The 20,046-nt window shown below is 45.1% G+C and overlaps 1 protein-coding gene across 8 annotated transcripts in view; it reads right to left on the bottom strand.

Moving 5' to 3' along the window:
- Positions 1 to 10,141: 10,141 nt before the first annotated feature.
- Positions 10,142 to 20,046, bottom strand: part of KIF25 (kinesin family member 25) — a 41,202-nt gene continuing 31,297 nt past the window's right edge. For all 8 annotated transcript variants that reach the window (XM_064708608.1, XM_064708612.1, XM_064708611.1 and 5 more), the window contains 4 exons: positions 16,871 to 17,022; positions 14,239 to 14,436; positions 11,705 to 11,860; positions 10,142 to 10,540 (listed from right to left, as the gene is read on the bottom strand). In XM_064708608.1, coding sequence (XP_064564678.1) covers positions 10,383 to 10,540; positions 11,705 to 11,860; positions 14,239 to 14,436; positions 16,871 to 17,022 — 664 coding nt within the window. In that variant the 3' untranslated portion in view covers positions 10,142 to 10,382. The remainder of the gene's footprint in view (positions 10,541 to 11,704; positions 11,861 to 14,238; positions 14,437 to 16,870; positions 17,023 to 20,046) is intronic.

Raw genomic sequence — 20,046 nt, forward strand, 5'->3', positions numbered from 1 at the left:
GCTGCATGGAGGTAAGGCCTGAAGGTGTGTGCTAAAGCTGATGGGTAAATCAACCCAGGTGTTTTGGGTGAGCTGAGAGCAGTTCTTCAATGGATTTCTTGGCAGCAAATTCTGAGTCACTGGAGGCTGATATCATATTTTAAAAGTCTGAACATTTTTGAACAAGAACTGGTCCTAAAGCCTCTCACTGTAAAGTTGTAGCTCCTTGTTCCCCAGCAAGGGGTCGGGTGGCTCCTAGTTACTTTGCCCAGGCTTCTCGTGGCAGCTCTCTTCCCTCATCCCCACCCTGTCTGCTCTGCCTCCACCTCGGAGCCTCCGCTATGACGCCCCCCCTTTCTTAGAGCGCATTCCTGGGCTCGTGGTGCCCAAGGCCTGGCTCCTGCCTTCATGGCTCTCCTGGACGCCCACCAGCTGTGGCGTGAGGAGGAGGAAGGGACCCATCATGTCCTCTGGCGGTTCTGCCCGGCCCGTGGCGGCAGCGGCACGCCATCCATGGCGCATCAAGGGCCAGCGCGGCGGCCGCCGGGCTGGGGTGTGCGGCAGGGCCGGGCCGGGGTGTAAGGAAGGGCCGGGGTGTGAGGCAGGGCCGGGCCGGGGTGTGCGGCAGGGCCGGGGTGTGAGGCAGGACCGGGCCGGGGTGTGAGGAAGGGCCGGAGTGTGAGGCAGGGCCGGGGTGTGAGGCAGGGCCGGAGTGTGAGGCAGGGCCGGGCCGGGGTGTGAGGCAGGGCCGGGCCGGGGTGTGAGGCAGGGCCGGGGTGTGAGGAACGGCCGGGATGTAAGGAAGGGCCGGAGTGTGAGGCAGGGCTGGGGTGTGAGGCAGGGCCGGAGTGTGAGGCAGGGCCGGGCCGGGCCGCGCGGGGGCGCCCAAGGAGCGCGGCGGCCTCAGGGCCGGGCCGGGCCGGGGGCTCCGGGCAAGTGGTGCCGATTCCCCTCGGGCAGCTTCTGCCAGCATTCTGCGCGGTCCAGGCTGACCGTCTCCCCCGGGACAGTGCAGCCCAGGGTGATCGGTACTTGAGTGAGCAGAGCCCAAAGCCAGCGGTGGCCATTCCTCACTGAATGCCGCACAAAAAGCCTGTGAAGCGGTTACAGGTTTCAGGGGTCCAGCTCCTGCAAGGAGGGGTGTGTACCCGAACTGCACTGGGGAGAAAGCTGATGCCCTTTCGCCTCTGGTCACCCTTGGCACGGCATAATTTAGCCGTAAAACGCTGATACAAGTTGAGAACCTTCCCTCCCTCTGACAAGTTGGTTTAAAAAAGGCAGACGGGTTTAATAAGATGAGAAGTCCCAGGGGCCCAGGAGCTGCACCCTGAGATGCTGTAGCTGGGACAGCATGGAGGTGTGTGTGTGCTGAGCCATCTCTTTGCCTTCTATGTCACACATGGTCCCTGAATCACACTTCTGCATAAGGCTTGTAAGAAGGAAAACCAGGAAAGTTTTGCAGCATACCTGGCTGATGGGAAAATTTGGCAATAGGAGTGCTTAAGGGGCCCATGCCAGAAGGGCAATAGAGAGCCTTGAGTACAGGTATGTTTTGGAACATCCAGATCCAAGCCCACACTTACACAATGCCTTGAGACTGGGAGTGGGGACAGCTCCCCTGGAGCAGCTGCGCCCCCAGCCTGTCCCAGCCCAGCCTGGCTGGCATTCAGCTATAGCCACATCCCGCAGCAGGGTTTGCTGGGGGAGCAGCTGGGTATGACTTTGCTTAATACATGCTCTGCAAATAACAGAGCAAGTAAAAACCATTGCTTTCCAATCTGCTTCAGCACAAACCCATTTGAGCTCCAAAATTTTCAGCATTACTACTAAAAAAACTTAAGGCAGCTTAGGCAAACTTAGGGAGAGCTCCACAGCCATAACGTCAACTTTAACTTGTTTTCAGGAAAAAGAGGCAGATAGGAGCTCTTACAGACTTCTTTTTCCCAAGGACACAGCTGAGCTTTTGGACAGCCCAGTATCTTTAAGTTTAACAAACTTTAGAGACTCCTCAAAGCTGCTGCCTCAGACTGCTAGTGCCAGCACTCTGGCCCTGCTTCATCGAGGCCATCTTTAGCTCTGAGCTGCCTCTCTAACTCCAAGCAGGTGCCTACAAAGCTCCAAGTACAATTTCTTCCCATTTCAGGATGAATGGTTAAAACAGAGATCCCCACAAGGCATGGTGACAGCAGGGACAATGAAGAGGTGACATCCCAGGTGTGGAGCAGCATGAAGTGGTTTCTGGCATTTCTAAGCCACTCTCCTACACCTGACAGCAGGGACCACAGAGTGTTCCTAGTGGCTCAGACGTTTAACTTGCTGCAGCTGGTGGCAGGTCCGGGAGGAGGCTGCTCCAGAGGAAAACCATCAAGGCACAGGAAATCAGCTGTCTTTCTGAGGCAGACAGCCAAGTAAGAGAGAAGGGCTCAGCAGAAACTCTGGGAGAAGTGACCAGAAAGCTCCATAGTTGTGGTCCTGTGGATGAGCTGCCCAGGAGAGAAGTAAGGAGAGACTTGCTGGGGTAATGGGGTAGGGCTTGTTTGCTTCCTAGTCTTTTCCAAATGTTGTTCACTCTAAGAGCCATATTAGTTGCTGGGATGTGTCCTGCAAAATGTTTCAACCTTCCTCCTATCTGGTGTTTCCTAATGGTGAAACTGCTGACTCTTCCCTGGGATGTGGTGGTGTAAGGAATAATTTGCAAGGACTACAGGCAGCAATGGCATGGGTGAGGGCAGCAGTAACTTGGCAGAACCTTGATAGGCCTTCTGTGCTCATTGCATCATTAGGCCAGGACCTGTTTTACTCCTGACTGCCCTTATGTGGCTCTTGTGTTTCCTGGAGCTTGGGATTCTCGTGTGAGAGCAGCTCTGCAGTCCTGGTCTTTTGGGCTGCAGAGGACCTTGGCCTCAAACATGTCAATTGTCCAACAGTGTCCTCTCTCAGGGCACTTGTGCTGTGATTGCTGAGCAAACTGGGAGCAGCCCTGTCTGGATGTGGGCCACATAAGCATGAGCAGCTGGGTGAAGGGGACAGCAGGATGTAGCAGTGGGACACCTGCAGGGACTGACCTGGTGGCAGTGCTGCTTGGTGAGAGTGGGTGGGAGACACTGGGGCCCTTCTTTAGGGGGCTCTCAGACCTGCTCTGTCGAAAGCAGGTGCCTAAGCTGAGGCTCTGGCCAGGATCTGGCAAAATCTCAGCAATGAGGATGGGACCTCAGCTGCGTGGTGCTAAGTGCCAATGAAATCTGATCTGCCAGGGTTGTTTTCAGGACTTCAGAGAGTCAACATTTGTATGAGTCAGTGTCACAGCATCTCCACTATCTCGTGCCTGCCATTACTTTATCAGAGCTCCTTCAGGACTCTGTGGCATTTTCCATGTTTCTCTTTCACTCCTTTTGGGAAGTAGATGGTGTCCAAAACTCCCTGGCCTTTTTGAGGCTGGATACTTTTACTTTCTTGTGTCTGTGGTGAGGTTGCCTTGCCTTCAAGCTTCCCATCACCGCACCACCCTGTAACACTGTGTGGCCCAGAGCACACCTGGCTGCAGGACTCCTGTGTGCTGTCCCTGCCTGGCCTCGTAGTGTGTAACCTTCTCTGGCTCTCCCAGAGCATTTGGGGATGTTGGGATCCTCTGTGCTTGGCTGGTCTCTCCAAAACCATGTCCTGGGCAAAGGCAGTTGTTCCTGCCTCGTGCAGCATCAGACTTGCCTGCAAACAGGCAGAGGCATCCTCAGTGGCACTGCCCCTTCCCTGGCTCAGCAGGCATGTTCTGCAGAGGGACCACCTCACCATGCCATGGCAGTGCAGGGCTCTCTTCAGGAGAGACATTGCAGGAGTACTCACCTCCAGCAGGAGGAGGTGGATGGAGAAATATGAGTGGAGAGAGCAGCTGCTCTGTTGGCCTGAATATGGCTTGAGGAAATACCTGTAGTTACTACTGAGCTTGTACAAGGTCCACAACCAGACTGGGTGCAGTCCTGTGTTGCGGTGTGTTGTAATATCTTGTTTTAAACTTCCGGGTGTTTTCCCAGGCGTGGCAATACCCTTCCCCCTCGACCCCTTGCTGAGTGAATTCTGTCAATCAGGCTTAACATTCCGGCAAGGCGTGGTGTGGTTCATCACTTTCAAAGGATGCCCCTCAGGCCTGGGGGTCATTGGCCTGTCTAGGTGTCCCTCGTCCCTTGAGACCCTGCCCTTCCCACCTGGTTGGTGGCTCACCTGTCCCTCCCTTCCCCCTGTCCCTGAGCTTAAAAGGTGAATCAGACCATGTGCTCGGGATTCTGTTGGAGCTGTAACCAAGATTCAGACTTCTGTGACCATGGAATAAAGCTCTGGATATAACCCTCCAGCAGAATCCATCTCCTTCCTCCTCACCATTAGCCTGAAGCCTTCTTCCTGAGGTAAACGGAGTTCCTAACAAGCCTGGACTTGTTCGGCTGCCCAGCTGCAACCTCCAGCAAGCTAAAGGTGTCTCTGGGGTGATACACCACAGCTGCCGCCTTTGGCCCAGCAGCGAGGGTCAGACTGGCCCAGGCACAATCTACCTGGTAATATTGGGATTTATATTCCAATAGTCCTGGTGATGTAAGGATCAGGAGCAGTACCTGTGTGCTCAGCTTCCCCAGGGTTTGCATTTCCTTGCTGTGGAACTTGGGAAGATTTCTTTACCAGGATCCTTCCAGGGACTGTGCAGGTAGCTTGCTTATTGTCCTCTGCTCCATGTCCCCATGCAACTGCACGTTTTCACAATTTTGTTATTCACCAGTTCTTCTGCCTTTTGTCTGTATGCCACAGGAGCTGAGCTCGTGACATGCAGCTGGGACAGCAAAGGTTTTTTTGCCCTTCAAAATGCTCCCATTTCTGAAATGTATGTTCTCCCTGAAGCTTGTATAATTTAAAACAACAGCTCAGAGACAGTAGTGGGCAAAGTCTCTGTGTATGTGTGCACGCTCACAAGGAGGTGGAGGAAGCTCAAAAAACCCAGACATCTGAAGTGAGGGAGGAGCTATCATCTTCTGTCTCTTGGATCTTCAAAGCTTCTGGTGTGGCTTCCAAAACTTTTTATAGTAGTGGGGTGGGGCTCTTTTGTTGGTGGTGCCTTTGGTTTATTTGTTTTGTCTTGTTTTATGTAGAAGAGGGACAGAAGTCATTAGTAAAGTCCAGAGGAAAATGAAAAGGAAAAGCACTCCTGGTGCTGCTTTTAAGTGAACTGCTGGGCACTGACTCATCCCAGGCAGGAAAGCAATTTCATGTAACAGAAAGAATAAGAGGGAATTCGTGATGGAGGAGATACTTGCAAAAATGAAACAAGGGGAACTGGGAGAAGAAGGGGGTGATAATTTGACTTAACTGAGGTTCCCCAGGGAAATGAGCAGAGGTGCAACTTTAGGCCTGAAAGTCCGTGGATAAGATGTGCTAATCTCATGAGATATGTGCATGAATTCAAGAAGGCTCAAATTTAATCTTAGATTTCTTAAAAATGAACAAAATAAAAAGGGGAAGATGCATTGCAAGATAAAACCTGATTTGATAAAAGTGGGTGTACAAGAGGGTAAAAATAGTTGTAGGCAATGTTTCCTCTCTCTTGTGTCCTTCAATTAGATCCCCCTGTGCCCTCCATTATATGATATGTGGCATTTTGATGTGGCTGGGGCTGTGGTTAATGTCCTTTTGTGAAAGGCTGTGGAACCTTTGGCATCCCTGCACTCTGGGCCTGTGTGCTCCTCCATGATCAGATGCTGCTGCTTCTGGAAGGGACTTGCAAGCCATCAGCTTGCGACTGTTTCTTCTCAGCAAGAGCCAGGAGCCTTTTCCAGTAACCGCTTCATTCTGCCTGTTCCTCACATTTTGCAAGGGTTTGGAAAAGTGCTTCATAAAATGGAATCAGCAATTTAATAACAAATTTTTGTGAACCTTCCAATGCTGATTATGGTTTTTCTAGCCTGGCTAAAAGCAGGCTCTCTTTGTGGTGTGGCTGCTGCCAAAACACGAAGCCACACATGAAAATTAAATATATAATTTTCAAACGTCAGCATAGGTCAAGGTTTTGTTTAAGAGTGGGCTAAAGGCCCTGTCTGGTTTGATTACTGGTTTGTTTTAACCCCATGATGATATGCAGCTCTATTAAGCAATGGTGGATCACAGTGCTTTTTTGGACTCTGCTGATAAGAGTGTTCCTGTGTGATGAGGAAGATTAAGGGCTTGTCTGGAGGGGGTGCAGAGTGCTGTGAACTGCAGTGTGGGTTTAGCACTCAAAGCTAAATATGGTGAACTACCCTGCACAAAGATGTGTCTTGCAGGTGCCAAGTAAAACATCTTCAGAGGGAGCTGGTGGAGACCTGGTCCCATGCTATGTGGTCTGCTCTGCCTCATTTCATGCAGCCTTGCCCTGTTCAGAAAGCTGGCTGCTGCAAGGGAGCTGGGGGCAGATTTGCAAAGGCTGAAAGGAACGTGAGCACTGCAGAGCTGGGCAGGCACGGCAGGGTACAAGGCTGAAAAACATAAGTGAAAACCCTCCACAGCAGTTGTGTGTTCTTCAAAATTAAGTCCTTGAGCACTCAGTTTCCCTGGCTGTGGCAAACTGAGAGCTGGTGCTCTAAACCCTTTGCCTGGACTCCATTGATAGACTAGCCAGGCAGAGTTATTGCTGAAAGTAGATCTGTCCTGTTAATCCCTTTTTGGCTGCAAGGCCAACCACCAACCTCAGCTGATAAATTCAGTCTGTAATGAGAAATCCACAGAGAAGGGGGCACCAAACTGCTTTTGGGCCAAATTTTGGACTTGTACTTTAAAGGTCATTGTGTGATTCTAGGTAAGTCTAGATTTCTGCTAACTTTGTGTAGGTTTACGTGTACACATATCTCTGTATATTACCTTAGGCAAGCAGTTGCTGCTATTAGGCCTTGGAGATTGCTCTAGTGGAGTCCCATTTTCCTTGCTCCATCTCCAGATCTGCTAAATGGCCTTCAAGCCAGAGCATCCACATGTAGTGGGAGAGACAGGAGCTCGGAGATTTGTCTTTGAACTGAATCCAAAGTTTCTGCTGTCTGGGAGGATGCTTGGCCTATGGGTTAGGAGTGTGGAAGCTGCTTCCACTTTTAAATAAGGTGCTCTGGGGTACATCTGCATGACTGTGGGACCCTGAGCCTCCCAGGCAGGTGCTGTGCTGGTTGGGCTTCACACTGTTGGCTCCTTGGCCTCCTGGACACTAAACCAGGATGCCAAGTACCAAAAGTATTAACGAGAGCAAATTCTCTTGTGTTTGCTGTAACTTCTGCAGTGGGCAGGCTCTTTGAGGAAGGGCTGGAGGTTTCTGGATACTGTCGCTGATATTACCTGCTCAGCTCCTCTACAGGGAGCTGCGTAAATTCAAGAGGAGCTCCTGAAGGCCAGTCCCATGCATGGCTGGGGTTTGTGGTGCCTTGCAGCATGATGTGGATGTGTTCCTATGTCCCAGGGCCAGCCAGGGGACAGTGTGAGGCGTGACATAGGTGAGCAGTGACTGAAATTAAACAAGAGAAAGTCAGGGCCCAGGGGAGGAGAATGAGAGCCCAGCAGTGGAAGGTTAACATGTTGACTGCCACCAAGGCATGTGGATCATGGATAGGAAACAGCACCCCTCTATACTGAGCAGCACTCTGAGACAGTGACCCAGGGACTTGTCTGAAGCAGGGTTGAGAGTGCTCCAGCTTCAGTGCCCCAAGACACCAGCTGAATGCTGCATTATGCACTCACAGACTTCACTGAAAGGATCTCCTCCTGGTTTATGTTGTTTTTACTCCCTTTGGTTGTGCCCCTGCCCTTGAAGAGAGCAAAGCTGTTTTAGCATGTAGACTATATGGGCATTCTTAAGAACAACCACCTTTTCCCTGGTGCTTATGCCCTTCTATCTCAATATTTCAGAATTTGTTCAAACATCACTTTTCTTTCTTTCTCCCAGTGTTGGTATGTGTGTTTCAGCTTGACAGTGCCAAGATAGTGAGGACTGGTTTATCAGGATAGGCTGTAGTCAACAAGGGAAATCTTGAGGTCAGCTCTATGAGTATCTGTCACATCTGCTTTTCTAAAACAGATGTAATTTCAAAGCATGAAATAGCTAAATACTGAAAAATGACAGCAAAGAAGTACAGGGCCTTGCACATGCTTGCTCCCCAAGACATAAGTTATATGTCTGAATATCCTCCTTTGGCAGGCCTGAGTGACTCTTGGGACAGAAGGCAATTCAGCTTAGACATGTGAGTAAAGCCATTTCACCCTTACAACTTTTACCCTTCTTCCTTTCTGACACTGGGATTGAGCAATCACATCTCTGTAACCCAGGAAATTCCAAACCTGAAAGTTGTTAGAACAAAATGTTAACCCTGCTGCCCTGCATATCCTGTACACTCTGTAGTGCAGGTCAAACAGTGAGCGATATGCTATGCTGACAAGGAAAACAGGAGTAGGGAATGCTGCAGACTCTCAGTTTGGCAGAGTTAATGTTGATGTAGAAACTTAACCTTTTTGCTCATATTTGAGGGGCTTGTTTCTCTGCTTCAATAATAAGTACTGCTGCTTTTCTCCTACAACAAAGATTATAAATAAATACAAAGTTTTGAAGGGCAGTTTTTTAGAAAAAGAAAAGAAAGAACAGCTCATGGCAAGTTCTGCTTCTCTGTAACACTTAAAAATGTCAAATCCTTAAAATACTTGGACTTACTTTTAACTACTGGTGGAATCAGCCCTTGTTACTTAACCTCTCTTTGAGCTGTAATCCAGGCTGCTTTAGTAACCCAGCTGTCCAGAGACTAAGGTGAGCTTGAAGCTGCTTCTGTATTTTGTTTACCAGGCTGACATTCCTCGCTCTGACACTTTCACCTGAGATTGTTTTACTGACCACTTAGCTTCCTACACTCCTGTGGCCAGATTTGTTTTCTACCCCTCTGTTACTGCTGGAATCAGGTAAAGTTAAGGCTTTTTTTACCCTCATGACATTATTTAGGAAAGCGAGTGTTAGTACAGCTTTCTGGTTCAATACTTATGTTCTGGGCACTAGAGCACTGCAAGCAACACAGCAGCTGTTATATATTCATGGGTGAAATTCCAATAATAGTATGCTACATGATCTCTGGATAAATATTTGTGCTTGTGAAGGTTAAGTGACTTGGAATACTATAAACTCCAGCTTTTGGGGCAGGCCACTGCAATTTAAGCCTTCTTGGAGTGACCTACCAATGACCTCTCTCCCAGTCTAGGGGCAGAGTAATTCCTGGTGGAAAAAAAATTAAAAGTGGCTCTTGAGGCCTCTGCTGAGCAATAATTTAGTGCACAGAACACATCAGATGTTGCTTGATTCCAGTTGTTCACTTTGGATCTACTTCTCACCTCTAACATTGCTTAAACTTCTTGAAACTTCTCCCAGTGTCCCTTCATTCACAAACCCCACATGATGTTGTCTCGCCATTGGTGTAAAAGGGTGAAAGCCTCTTGCAGGTGACAAACAGCGTATAACAAGCTGGTGTTTGATGTTTTATTTGTGTGGTTATCCTCTTTTAATCTGAAGGCATAGCATCAATGTTGTGATGTGTTTAACTTCAGAAAGGCAAGTGAAACAATAGGCCATGTTACTACAACAGTTGTACAAGTTGGGTCCCATTAGGATCTGTAGTTCAGGGCCTCTCAGCATTCATGAAGCAAAAACACCCCCCAAACAGGCAAAGCTGTGGGTTTAATGAACTCAGCAGAGCTGGGACTCATTCCAAATATTTAACTTGTGTGTTTTCAAAAAGTTGTGTAATCCCTCATTTGCTTTCTAAGCCACATTCCAGAGGGATAACAGATATAGCCTACTTATTTTTCTCCATCTCAGTAATGCCATTATTTCCTACGTAAAACCAGAGAACAAAGCTCCATTCAGTACAGCTCATGGGCTCCTTTACACTCATACCTGTTGCTAGTGCATTAGGAATGAGCCCATCCATGCTGGATAGCAGAGCAGTCAAAAACTGATGTGTCTCATTTTAATACACTGGAATGCATGAATGAATGAAGCACTGGAATGATATTTAAACTCCTGACTTCTACTGAGAAGACAGAATGCGCACTTGGCCTCTCAGAAGCAAACCACCCTAAATCAGGGTCCTGTTGACTTTGGGCAAGCAGAATTAAAGAAACACATCACCAAAGCTATGTCTTAAAGCCCAGTTTATTTCTCTACCATTCCACCATGGTGGGTAGCTGTTGTCAATACTTGCTATTATCTTTGGAGCAAGAACATCATTAGCAGGTTTATTGCTTACTAATGCCATGTTGAAGATTGTTTATTTTATCTGGCAGTTGATATCTAAAAGAGTGGTTTAAGGACAACAATATACATTTCAGTCTGAGGAACTCATTAATGATACTTTAATCCACAGGAGTCTTAGGTTTTATTTTCCTTTACTCGGCACTGAGAAATTTTTTTTCTTGACTTGTCCTCTCTGAACTTGCCGAGCACGAGTTCCAAATCCCAGAGACTGCATTGATTCTGTTAAGTACTTTTGGCCAGGAGAGATGCACAGCATCACCAACAGTTTAGCATCACCTCCTAAAAGCAGAGGAAAGACAAACCATACTTATTTACCTCATTATTTTCAGTAAATTATACATTATTACCATACTGATACACAACAGTGAGCACAGGTTACTGTTGCTTTCATGAAGCAGAAGACTGCTTCTGAAAAGGGCTGTTGAAACAGACAGCTCCTTCATGGGGAATCTAGATCTAACAATATATTTGCCCCAAAATGTTTCACAATTGGTAATGTAGATTTTTTCCCCTATTAGCTTCATTACTTAATCATCATGTATGTTATGGCTCTGGACTTAAGTTCTGTCAAATATTTGTAAATTTGGGGTAATGGCAAAATGGCTTGTGTGACAATTAAACAAAACAGACTTGAAGTTTAAAGACAATGGTTAAACAAAGGCAGAAATGGCCATTTTCAACACTTCACCAAAGTCATACAACAGACTTAGTTAAAATCAGGCTGGGTGCCTGTACAACATAGCTCTCACTTCTCTTTTTGGCTTTCCCTTCTCACAGTAGGTACTCCAGTACTAAGTGAAAATCAAAGTAATAGTATTTCAGAAACTCTGAAGGACTGTTATCTCATTCACTGTCAATGCCTTGAACTGGAGATTAAAAGTATAAAGCCTAATATTTTCTGGCTGAAGAAAAATGGACTAATGTACTACACATACGGACACAAATCTAACATTACTGCAGGCATAACACTTGCTTTAAAACTGCTTCTGCATTGATGAGGAGCTAAAGAAGAGGAAGTGACCCCAACACAAAAGGAAATTGTAGCACAGTGCCAATGACCTGCCTTCTTCCTTTGTCTTGCTGCTACAGGGCACAATGTTAAGGAATGTGCAAGCAGGTGATTATACCCTGTAGTAACAATGATTGAAGTTTAAAAGTTAAACTGTACCTGACGTGAAACACTGGTGAAATGCAATTTTTACCCTTTACATGATCCTATTGAGATGTTGTTCTTCAACTGAGCTTTGGAAACGGCACGGTTTTGCCTGATTCGGGAGTTCAGAACTGTCAGTGTGTACTCACACTGCCCTGAGCCAGAGTCTTTGAAATAGAGGGCACATTCAAGCAAGGAGTATAAGATCATCTTCTAGTTTTACACAGCAAAGGAGAGGAAAAACCAGAAGAAGAAATCTATATTGTTGAAGAGTCAGAATAACGCCTCACCTAAGGAGTCCTGCAGCAGGTGTGTAAGTTTGCTGTTCCGGTACGGGACGTGAGCTCGCTGCTCTGCTATCGCTCCCAGAACGTCGGCCAGGGCAGACAGGCTGCGGTTGATGAAGGAGGTCTCTCTCAGTGCTGCCCCTGTCACTCCAGACATACCTGGTACAATGGACAAAAAGGCACTGGGAACACTAAGCAAATCTGCCTCAAAACTGTAATGTGAAGGAGAGGTTAGAGAAGATTCAATGTCTACAGATGGTCCAAAGCATCTCAAGTTGATCTCTGCAGGTGTACAATGCATTTTTTACTCTATATGTATTAAGAACAAGGAACCAAGAAAGCAGGAACACCTTTAGATCAGACAACACTGCTTTTGAAAACATGAGTCCACAACGGCCCTAAAGAGAAGCCTGGTTTATTCCACCATTTTTTACACTATTTAGCTGCCCCATCTGTATCCCTTTGGAAATAAGAGACAAGACACTGATGGCACAAGCTGCAGCATGAAAACTGTACAGCAGCCACAAGTGTGAAGTGTTTGGGTTCACCAAAGCCTGTGGAGTGGTGTTTTATGGCATGATTTGCTGTAAGGAAATGGATAAAGGAAGTGGTAGAAGGTGCCCTTCTACCACCCACCCAGCATGGTTGTACGTAGCTATGCTGCCCCTGAACAACCCAATAAAGGTTTGGTCTATGCAACACGTTGCACCAATTCAAAGAGGTGCTGCAAGCTCAACTCTTTGATCAGTCTGGATGAGGGTGCAGTTAAGAGTAATTAATTCCTGCTGTCCTTACCATTGCCATTTGGGGACAAGAAATTTGCTAATAGCATTTAGCATCATGTTATTCAAATTTGAGCTTTCTTGAGGATAGTGGATGAGGTACAGATACATCCTCAGTCACTTCTTACCCAGAGCACATGATCCACGTCAGGCAGAGCTGATGACAGTGGGATCAGATGAGGCCAACATCTTCCTCTACTGCCTACTCTCCTATCTCTAGACAGGTACAGAGAGTGGCTAGAGATCTTGTTTTCCCCTTAGGCCAGCATTTTCCAGCAAAGGGGAGCTCAAGAAGGAAATGTGGAAAAGTACAGTAGTAGCAAAAACCCCAGGAGTCTGGACAGGGAGAGCTGTAGAATTGTGACTGTGGGAGAGGATGAAGTTAGAGTGATAGAGTCTCCAGTTGTCAGAGACACAGCAAAACAGTTTGGAAGACCCTGCCAAAGGGTGGATAACAATCCAAGATGGGATGAATCTCCAGGTAATTTTACTGGGGTCATTATATATACAGCCATCCTAGGCTGCTTGTATATCAAGGAAAAGTAGGCTCCTGGGATAACAGTTATCCCCCTAAAGAAGAAAACTGCAAATAGGGGAGGGGTTATATGCTTAAACTACTGATTATCTGCATTTGGTAAGATGAACTTTGATAAAGCATTTGGCTGAGTTCTCAAAGTGAAACACAGTTTGCTAAAAAGGGACAAATTGGATTGTAAGTGCTACAAATTACCCAGGCCAGCTGTAGAGCCAACAGGGCTGGGTGCTGACATGTGTGAGAAGCTTGGGGTACTGCTGCTCACTTAGATTTGCCCACATTTTAAAACAGTTACGAGTTAACACTGCCCTCACTTTCAGCAATATGTCCACTAGCACATCTGATGGCAGAGGTCAGTCTGCCACTAACTCACTCATCTAACACTGATGTGAGCACAGCTCTTCTGGCTTCACTGGAGGATCTGGCCTGCTGAGCCCCAAACGGAGGAAATGTTTGTCCTGATTTAACTGAGAGAACAAACACACGCCCTGTTGCTCAATTACATGTTTTCAGCATTTAGAGCAAATGAAAAAATAATGGATTATCTTAGGTTTCTCTGTAGAACAAAAGTTTAACAGTGAGCAACAGCAAGAATTCTTGGCAGTAAAGTAAAAGACTCTTTCATAATACTGGTTCACTTTTGAAAACATTATTTCTGGAATGATACATTTGGCTGCATGGTTTTTCTTGGTAAGAAAGCTTGTCCTTTAGGAAATAATCAAGTTTTTGAAATTATTGTGTGCATAGAGGAGGCAGGAGGAAAATGCTTTGAAGAAACAATGAAAACAATATTATCTTTTCAACACTAATTTCCTCCAAGACTTTTTTCCACAATAAAGCGGAAAAATCCACACATGGTGATATCAATTATTACAGATATTTGTAATATTTAAATAATTTATGCCCTTTAAATTTAGGTACCAAAGACATGCTAATTTTCAGAATAGAAATCTTAGGCCTAATCAAAGCAGTCTGAACAAATAGTGTATCTATGATAGGGGTAGCCGTCCTGGGCTTATTTCAAGCTTATACAGCCATACTTTGAGTTAAACTGTACCAGTGTAAAACTGGATCAATCAGCCCTCAAAATTTTGTTTATGTGTTTGTGGGTTCAAACCACCCCTGTGTGAGCAGCATGCATCCCTCCATAAAGGACTAAGGCATTTATTCCAATCTAGATCCATGAGGATCCATGCCCACGAACAGACATGTTCACTTACCAACACACTCGCTCCCAGCCAGGTCCACCAGCTGCAGTCTTGTTTTGACTTGCTTCATTTTCTCAGTGGCTTCAAGCTGCACTGGTGAAGAGGCTCTGGAAGAAGAGGTGGATTTATTGTCTCTCATTTTTTGTGGAAAAGTGAAGGAAGCCTCTTTATTTAGTCTCTGACTGGTTTGCTCATCTTCCCATAATGTACCTGGTTAATGGAAAAAACAAAAGAGAGCTTCTCACTGACACTGAAAATTAAGATGGGGAAAAAATGGGGTATCAATAGGGGGATGTGCAGTATCTGTTGCTTCAGGCTATTCTAACAGAAGCAATGTACAAGCCAGAATCCATGGCACAGGCAGGCTGAATGACTTTTTCTATCTTAAAGTTTTACTCATCAAACTGATCGTACCAATTGGTAACAAGCTTCGGTGTACATTGTGTTGTACCCAATATCCCCATTGTTGACACATCTGTGTGGAAAACAAGAAATGGGAGTCCAGTAAGGACTTTAAAGAGGCTTTAAAAAAAGTTTTAGACTTATTGCAACCAAAATGCAGTTTCGGATGCTTGGGAGCAATAGGCTCTGAAAATAGATTCTGTGTATTTGAAATTACAACTGCTGGTGCTGTGGCAAAAAAAAAATAAATCCTTATCCTGCCTCTTCTATTTTATCTTTTGCTGCTGCTCCCCCTAGACTTCCTTCAGCCCTCCTATCCACTGCAAGATCTCCACATGACGAGCTATTAGCCTCAATAGTGTTATTCCCACTTGTTCAGGTTGGTTACCTACTAGTATCATTCCTCAGCAGAAGCATCTGGCTTTCTCTGTTTGCTGGGAAGTAAGACAAATACTGTCTGGGAAAGCTGCTTTCACATTAGCTTAGCAGGAATGTATACAAAATGGAATTCCCAAAGTTGTTTGTTTGGTTTTTTTCTCTTAGTGTTTTGGTTTTCATCTATTTCTTTCTTTCTCTCTCTGAAAGAACAAAAAAATAAAAGGCACATATTCTGCTACAGGTCATAGAGACAACAGACCTCCTTGGGTGTTTGCAGAGTTCTAGCTGGAATAGTAGAAAGTTTCCAACTGCAAAACTTGACTAAGGAGCAGACTGACTTGCCTTACAGAGCTCTGTACTTCTCCAAGTAGGCTGCTGCTAAACCCTGAGCCAGATCTTCACAGTGTAGGCAGAGCAGCTGTGTTGGCTTACACAGAATAAATGGCTTCAGGCCATACAGTGTCAAACTAAGTATTCTCACTCCTCTTCAGTTTTAGACAATGAAATTAAGAAACAGCTTTCCTCAAATACGGATCAAAATGCTAAAATACCTTAATCAAACCTGAAAATGTGCTGGCTTGTCAACCTTGGCTTTAGGCACAGAACTCATCACAGACTTTACAACTTTTTCTTTAGTGACTAAGGTATCTGACATTGAGATATTTGACAATGGCATCTGGCTTTTAAATCAGGATCCTTTCCTTTTAAACAAGCCACACTGCTGCAGTGAGGTCCCAGGTTCAGTGCTGCTCTGTCTGCTTCCTTACAGTGCACATCTTCACCCACGTGCTGTGAATCAAAAGCCATAGTCTGCATTCACCAATCAGCCATTTCTGCAGAGCTGTGCTGCCAGGCAACATGGCACAGTGGGGTGGCTGCAATTAGAAGTGGCAAAGGGAATTCTGCAGCAGACAAGATGGCTGCTGTGCTAATGGTGCAAGCACTGAGTTTCAAAAAGTACCATCAGTCGAACTGACAAGAATCTGGAGCTGACTAGAGTTAACATTGGGAATGCTGGAGCTGCAGCTTAGAAATTAACTGTGTCTTTTGGCAAGGCCCACAGGTAAGAGAGGGCACTGTCTGTTCTGCTTTTTTGTTGGTTTAATTTCTGATAGCAGTCTAAGGGAAAAAATGTTTCCCACTTTCTAAAATCAAATTGTTGTTGCAGAATATGTAGGAGATGGACCACAGTACTGAAAGCAGAGAGCCTAATTATAACATGAGCAAAAGAAAACAAAGTTACCTCAAGAGCTCCAAAAGAAAGTTGTTCCTCAACCAATAAACTGGTAAGTCTTGGTGTGGTAGTGGAAAGCAGAAATATGAATGTTACCAATAGTAAATAGGACAAGTATTTTGTCTTTTCGTGCAGTGGCTTATTATTAACAGTTCAAAAGATTCTGAATTTAAAGGGCATTTTTGCAAGGCAGAGAGTAAATAAATTTAATTCTTTCTCAACCAAAAGCATATGATGATCCCTAAAATTTATGGTTAGCTTGACCACAAACTTTCTATGACATGTAATTATTCATTCTAAGTGATTTAACTACTTTATTTGAGTATGTACCTTATCAAGATACTTACTATCTTATACCTTATGACTTTCTGATGATACTTATTCATTAGTTACCTCATGCAATAAAACTTCAACAACTCTGGCAGTCAAGGCATGCAAAGAAAGGTGCTAGAAACATGAAAATGGTCTGTTATTTAAGAAGGAATGTTGAAGTTAGAAAAATGGAAAAGAACTGAAGGCGTGTATCAAACATTGGAAAAAGGAAGAAAAAGCAATATGAACCTCCCAGTCCACAAACTGTTTTTCTAAAAACAACTGGCTCCAGATGTATCTTTGTAACATCCTGCTTACCAAAGTTATCTCCAGGGACAACTGTGGTTATGGTCAATGTCACTACCAGATGAGAGCGAGAGGAATGAGCATGGACCAGTGTTGGGTGCGTGACTCTCAGCTGTAGGCCTTTGTTGACTAGATGCAAAAATTCAGATGCATTTTCAACAGTCCTAAGAAGTAAAGAAACAGAAAGGGTATTTAACTGACTTGCAGGAAAAAATCACACAAGAAAGCTGACAACTTGAATGAGAACCTCAGCATTTCCATTTCTCTGCTCTTCTCCTTATACTACTCTCAGATTTGAGCTGCACAGACAGACATTTTCAGGTGAGATAAAGATGACAATTCAAGCCAAAAGCTGTGATGCAGTCCTTAAAGTGCTGCAGAAGTGGCCTGCCAGCCTTGCAGGTCCAGAGGTACTATAGCTCAGCTCTTGAAGCAACAGACATTTCTATATCTCCAGACTTTGGAAGAAAAGACACAGGGGTAGACATTGCTGGAATCTCTGGTCTTACAGAAGTAGGTTTCTCCAATTTATGCTGAGATAGCTCATTTTCTTAGGTACAGAATTAGGCAAAACCCCCCAAAATTTCTCTGGGCCTCTGGAAGTTGTATTTCACATTTGGAATTAAATCCAGAATCCCTGGAAAAAAGTCCAGTTCCACTGCTCAATGAGCACATCATCAGAATAAATAGATGTGAATTTCTATAGACCATTTATCTCATACTATCTGTTTTCCTGTTAAAAGAAGTACTGCAAATATGAATCCAAGGGCAAAGACCTAGCACCCACAGTGAAACACAGACAGTGAAATAATCTGGTTAGGTAAAGAAAAAAAACCACTATGATTTTCCCTATGTTTGCAATGTTTAAAATAAATGAGATAAGACTGCCTACACTTTTCTTTCACTTGTTGCCTTCTTCAATAATCATTGAAGGTAGAACACCTAAACAGTTGTTTTTAGGTGGGGGTATAAATGATGACTGTGTATCATAGCCTGGTCACTGAATGCTCTGTAACAGCCCAACTATTAATAACACTTATGACAGGCCACAGGCTTGGTTTCACAACGCTGCAGTCAGCAGCAGCTAGCATATGATAAAAGGCAAGGTCTTTATGAATTAGATTTGGCTGATTTCAGTAAAAGTCACACCAGGCACAAACTTATTTTATGCTAAGAGCCATACTTGAAGAGTTTAGAGACAGAAGAACAAAAGAAAACAAACTATACTCAACTAAAACAATTTCTTTAAAAATACAAAGCAAGGGCATCTGAAGCCCAGAAAAGCATTTGGCCACACCATATCTATAGGCACTTAGGAGAAGCAGCCAGCTAAGTGCAGTTCCTGTGTATCCAGGCCTGCACGAGGTAAACAATCACTATAGACTTCCCCTATCAGTCCTGAGCCACACATGCCAGCCTCCACAGTGACCCTCTACCTCTGGGCAGCCACCGGGGATGCCTCCTGCTTGTTTGACCTGGTACCAGCAGAGAACCAGTGGCTCCAGCTCCTGCAGTCAGAGCCTTACTCTGGAGTGACCTGACTATTGCCTCCGTTGAAGGAGGCACACATCCTGCCTTCCCAAGCCTTGAACTGCATCTTACAGGGGCCTGGGCAGCCAGGACTGGAAGGCCCGAGGGGGAAGCAGCCTTGGCTAGGATGCAGCACCAGGCTGTTGGATTCTGCAAGCTGCTGCTGTGAGCTGGCAAAGGGTCAGCACTCCAAGCTGCTGCCCCATCCCTGCATTTGCCAGGAAGACTGGGCTCAGGGTGTGCTGTCACTGCTGGTCACCTATGGCTGGGAAGCTGCCGCTGGCTTTGAAGACAAGCAACACCCCCAGCCCGGTGTGGTCAGCTTGGCACAGTAGCTCCCCCACAGGACTGACAGAAATAATATTTCAGTGTAATCTCTACGACTTCATCGAGCCTTATGTGCCGCACGTTCCAGGACCAGATTCTACAAAGAGAAGCCCTGTTGTGGTTACGTTAAAAATTTGATGCTGAAAGTTCTCCAAAGTCAACCAAGCTATAAAAGAAGAAAGAGACTGAGGCTTTCGTGATTCAGTAAGATGAACATGTTAGCAGGAAAGAGACTACTGTAACTTTAGTGGATATATGGAGAGGCCAATGAGACCCAGCAGGCCAATATATTCTAGATGAAATATTATCATAAATGAGGATGTGTTTTTATTCAAAGCACCAGCTGTTTACTTTAGATTTCAGGCAGCTGGGTGGCCTCATTCAATGATTCCTTTACTTTGTTTGGGTTTGCTTTTTCTTATTAACCTTTCTATGTAATTATTAATATAACCTGTTTATGAATTGGACTTTTTTCACTGCTTGCATTGTAATTGAGATACAAGGCAGTATTTTTATTTATGTTTGCATTAGAATTTAGCATTAACTGATTGAGATAAGTGGCTTTTAAGAGTTTTAGTTCAAGGCACCAGGTTCCTTTGCCATAAATTAAAATTTACAGAAATAAACAGGGCAGCCATTTTATTAACTAGAGGGACAAATGAAACCTTATTGCAGCTTCTTTTTTTTTTTGTCTCTATGGCACAAGTCCCACTGCTTCTCACCTCTCCCTTTCCCAAAACCTATGAAAATAGATGGGTCCACTAACTATGCAAAGTTCCCTTGGGAAGTGGAACAGGCATTTTTCAGGAATAAAGTTATGCTAGGCCAGCATCTTAGTTACTGAAATACCTTAATTAAAAAGTACTTGGAGGTTTTGATGAAACAGGGAAAGTTCAACTCCCAGCATGCCCACACTATATGCACCCATCTTCACTTTCTAAGTCATATAGCTCCTTTCCTGTCTAGTCAAAGGAGAAAGATTAGCTCCTCCAAGAAAGATTCAGCACACACAGGTTGAGTTCTGCTCCCAGCATCTTCTGGAGTTTTTCATTCCCGTGACAGCAGAGCCTTAACTAGATACTAAAAGTCGGAGTAGAGTCACAGTTGGGAAATACAAGAATAGAGACACATAGAGAAACCCACTAGTCAGCATAATACAGACAGAAAGGGCAAAAGGATTCATCACTTTAAGCTCCATCACACATTCATTCCATGTTCTTATGGAGTGTGCAGAGTGCAATTAAGCTTGCAGAATTTCTATGGAAATGGTATTTAATCTCAAGACCAAGAGCAGGCAAACCCCAGATACAAATGTTAATCCTTCTGAGAAT

The sequence above is a fragment of the Zonotrichia leucophrys genome, chromosome 3, assembly GCF_028769735.1.
Source record: "Zonotrichia leucophrys gambelii isolate GWCS_2022_RI chromosome 3, RI_Zleu_2.0, whole genome shotgun sequence".
In the NCBI taxonomy this organism is placed as follows: Eukaryota; Metazoa; Chordata; class Aves; order Passeriformes; family Passerellidae; genus Zonotrichia; species Zonotrichia leucophrys.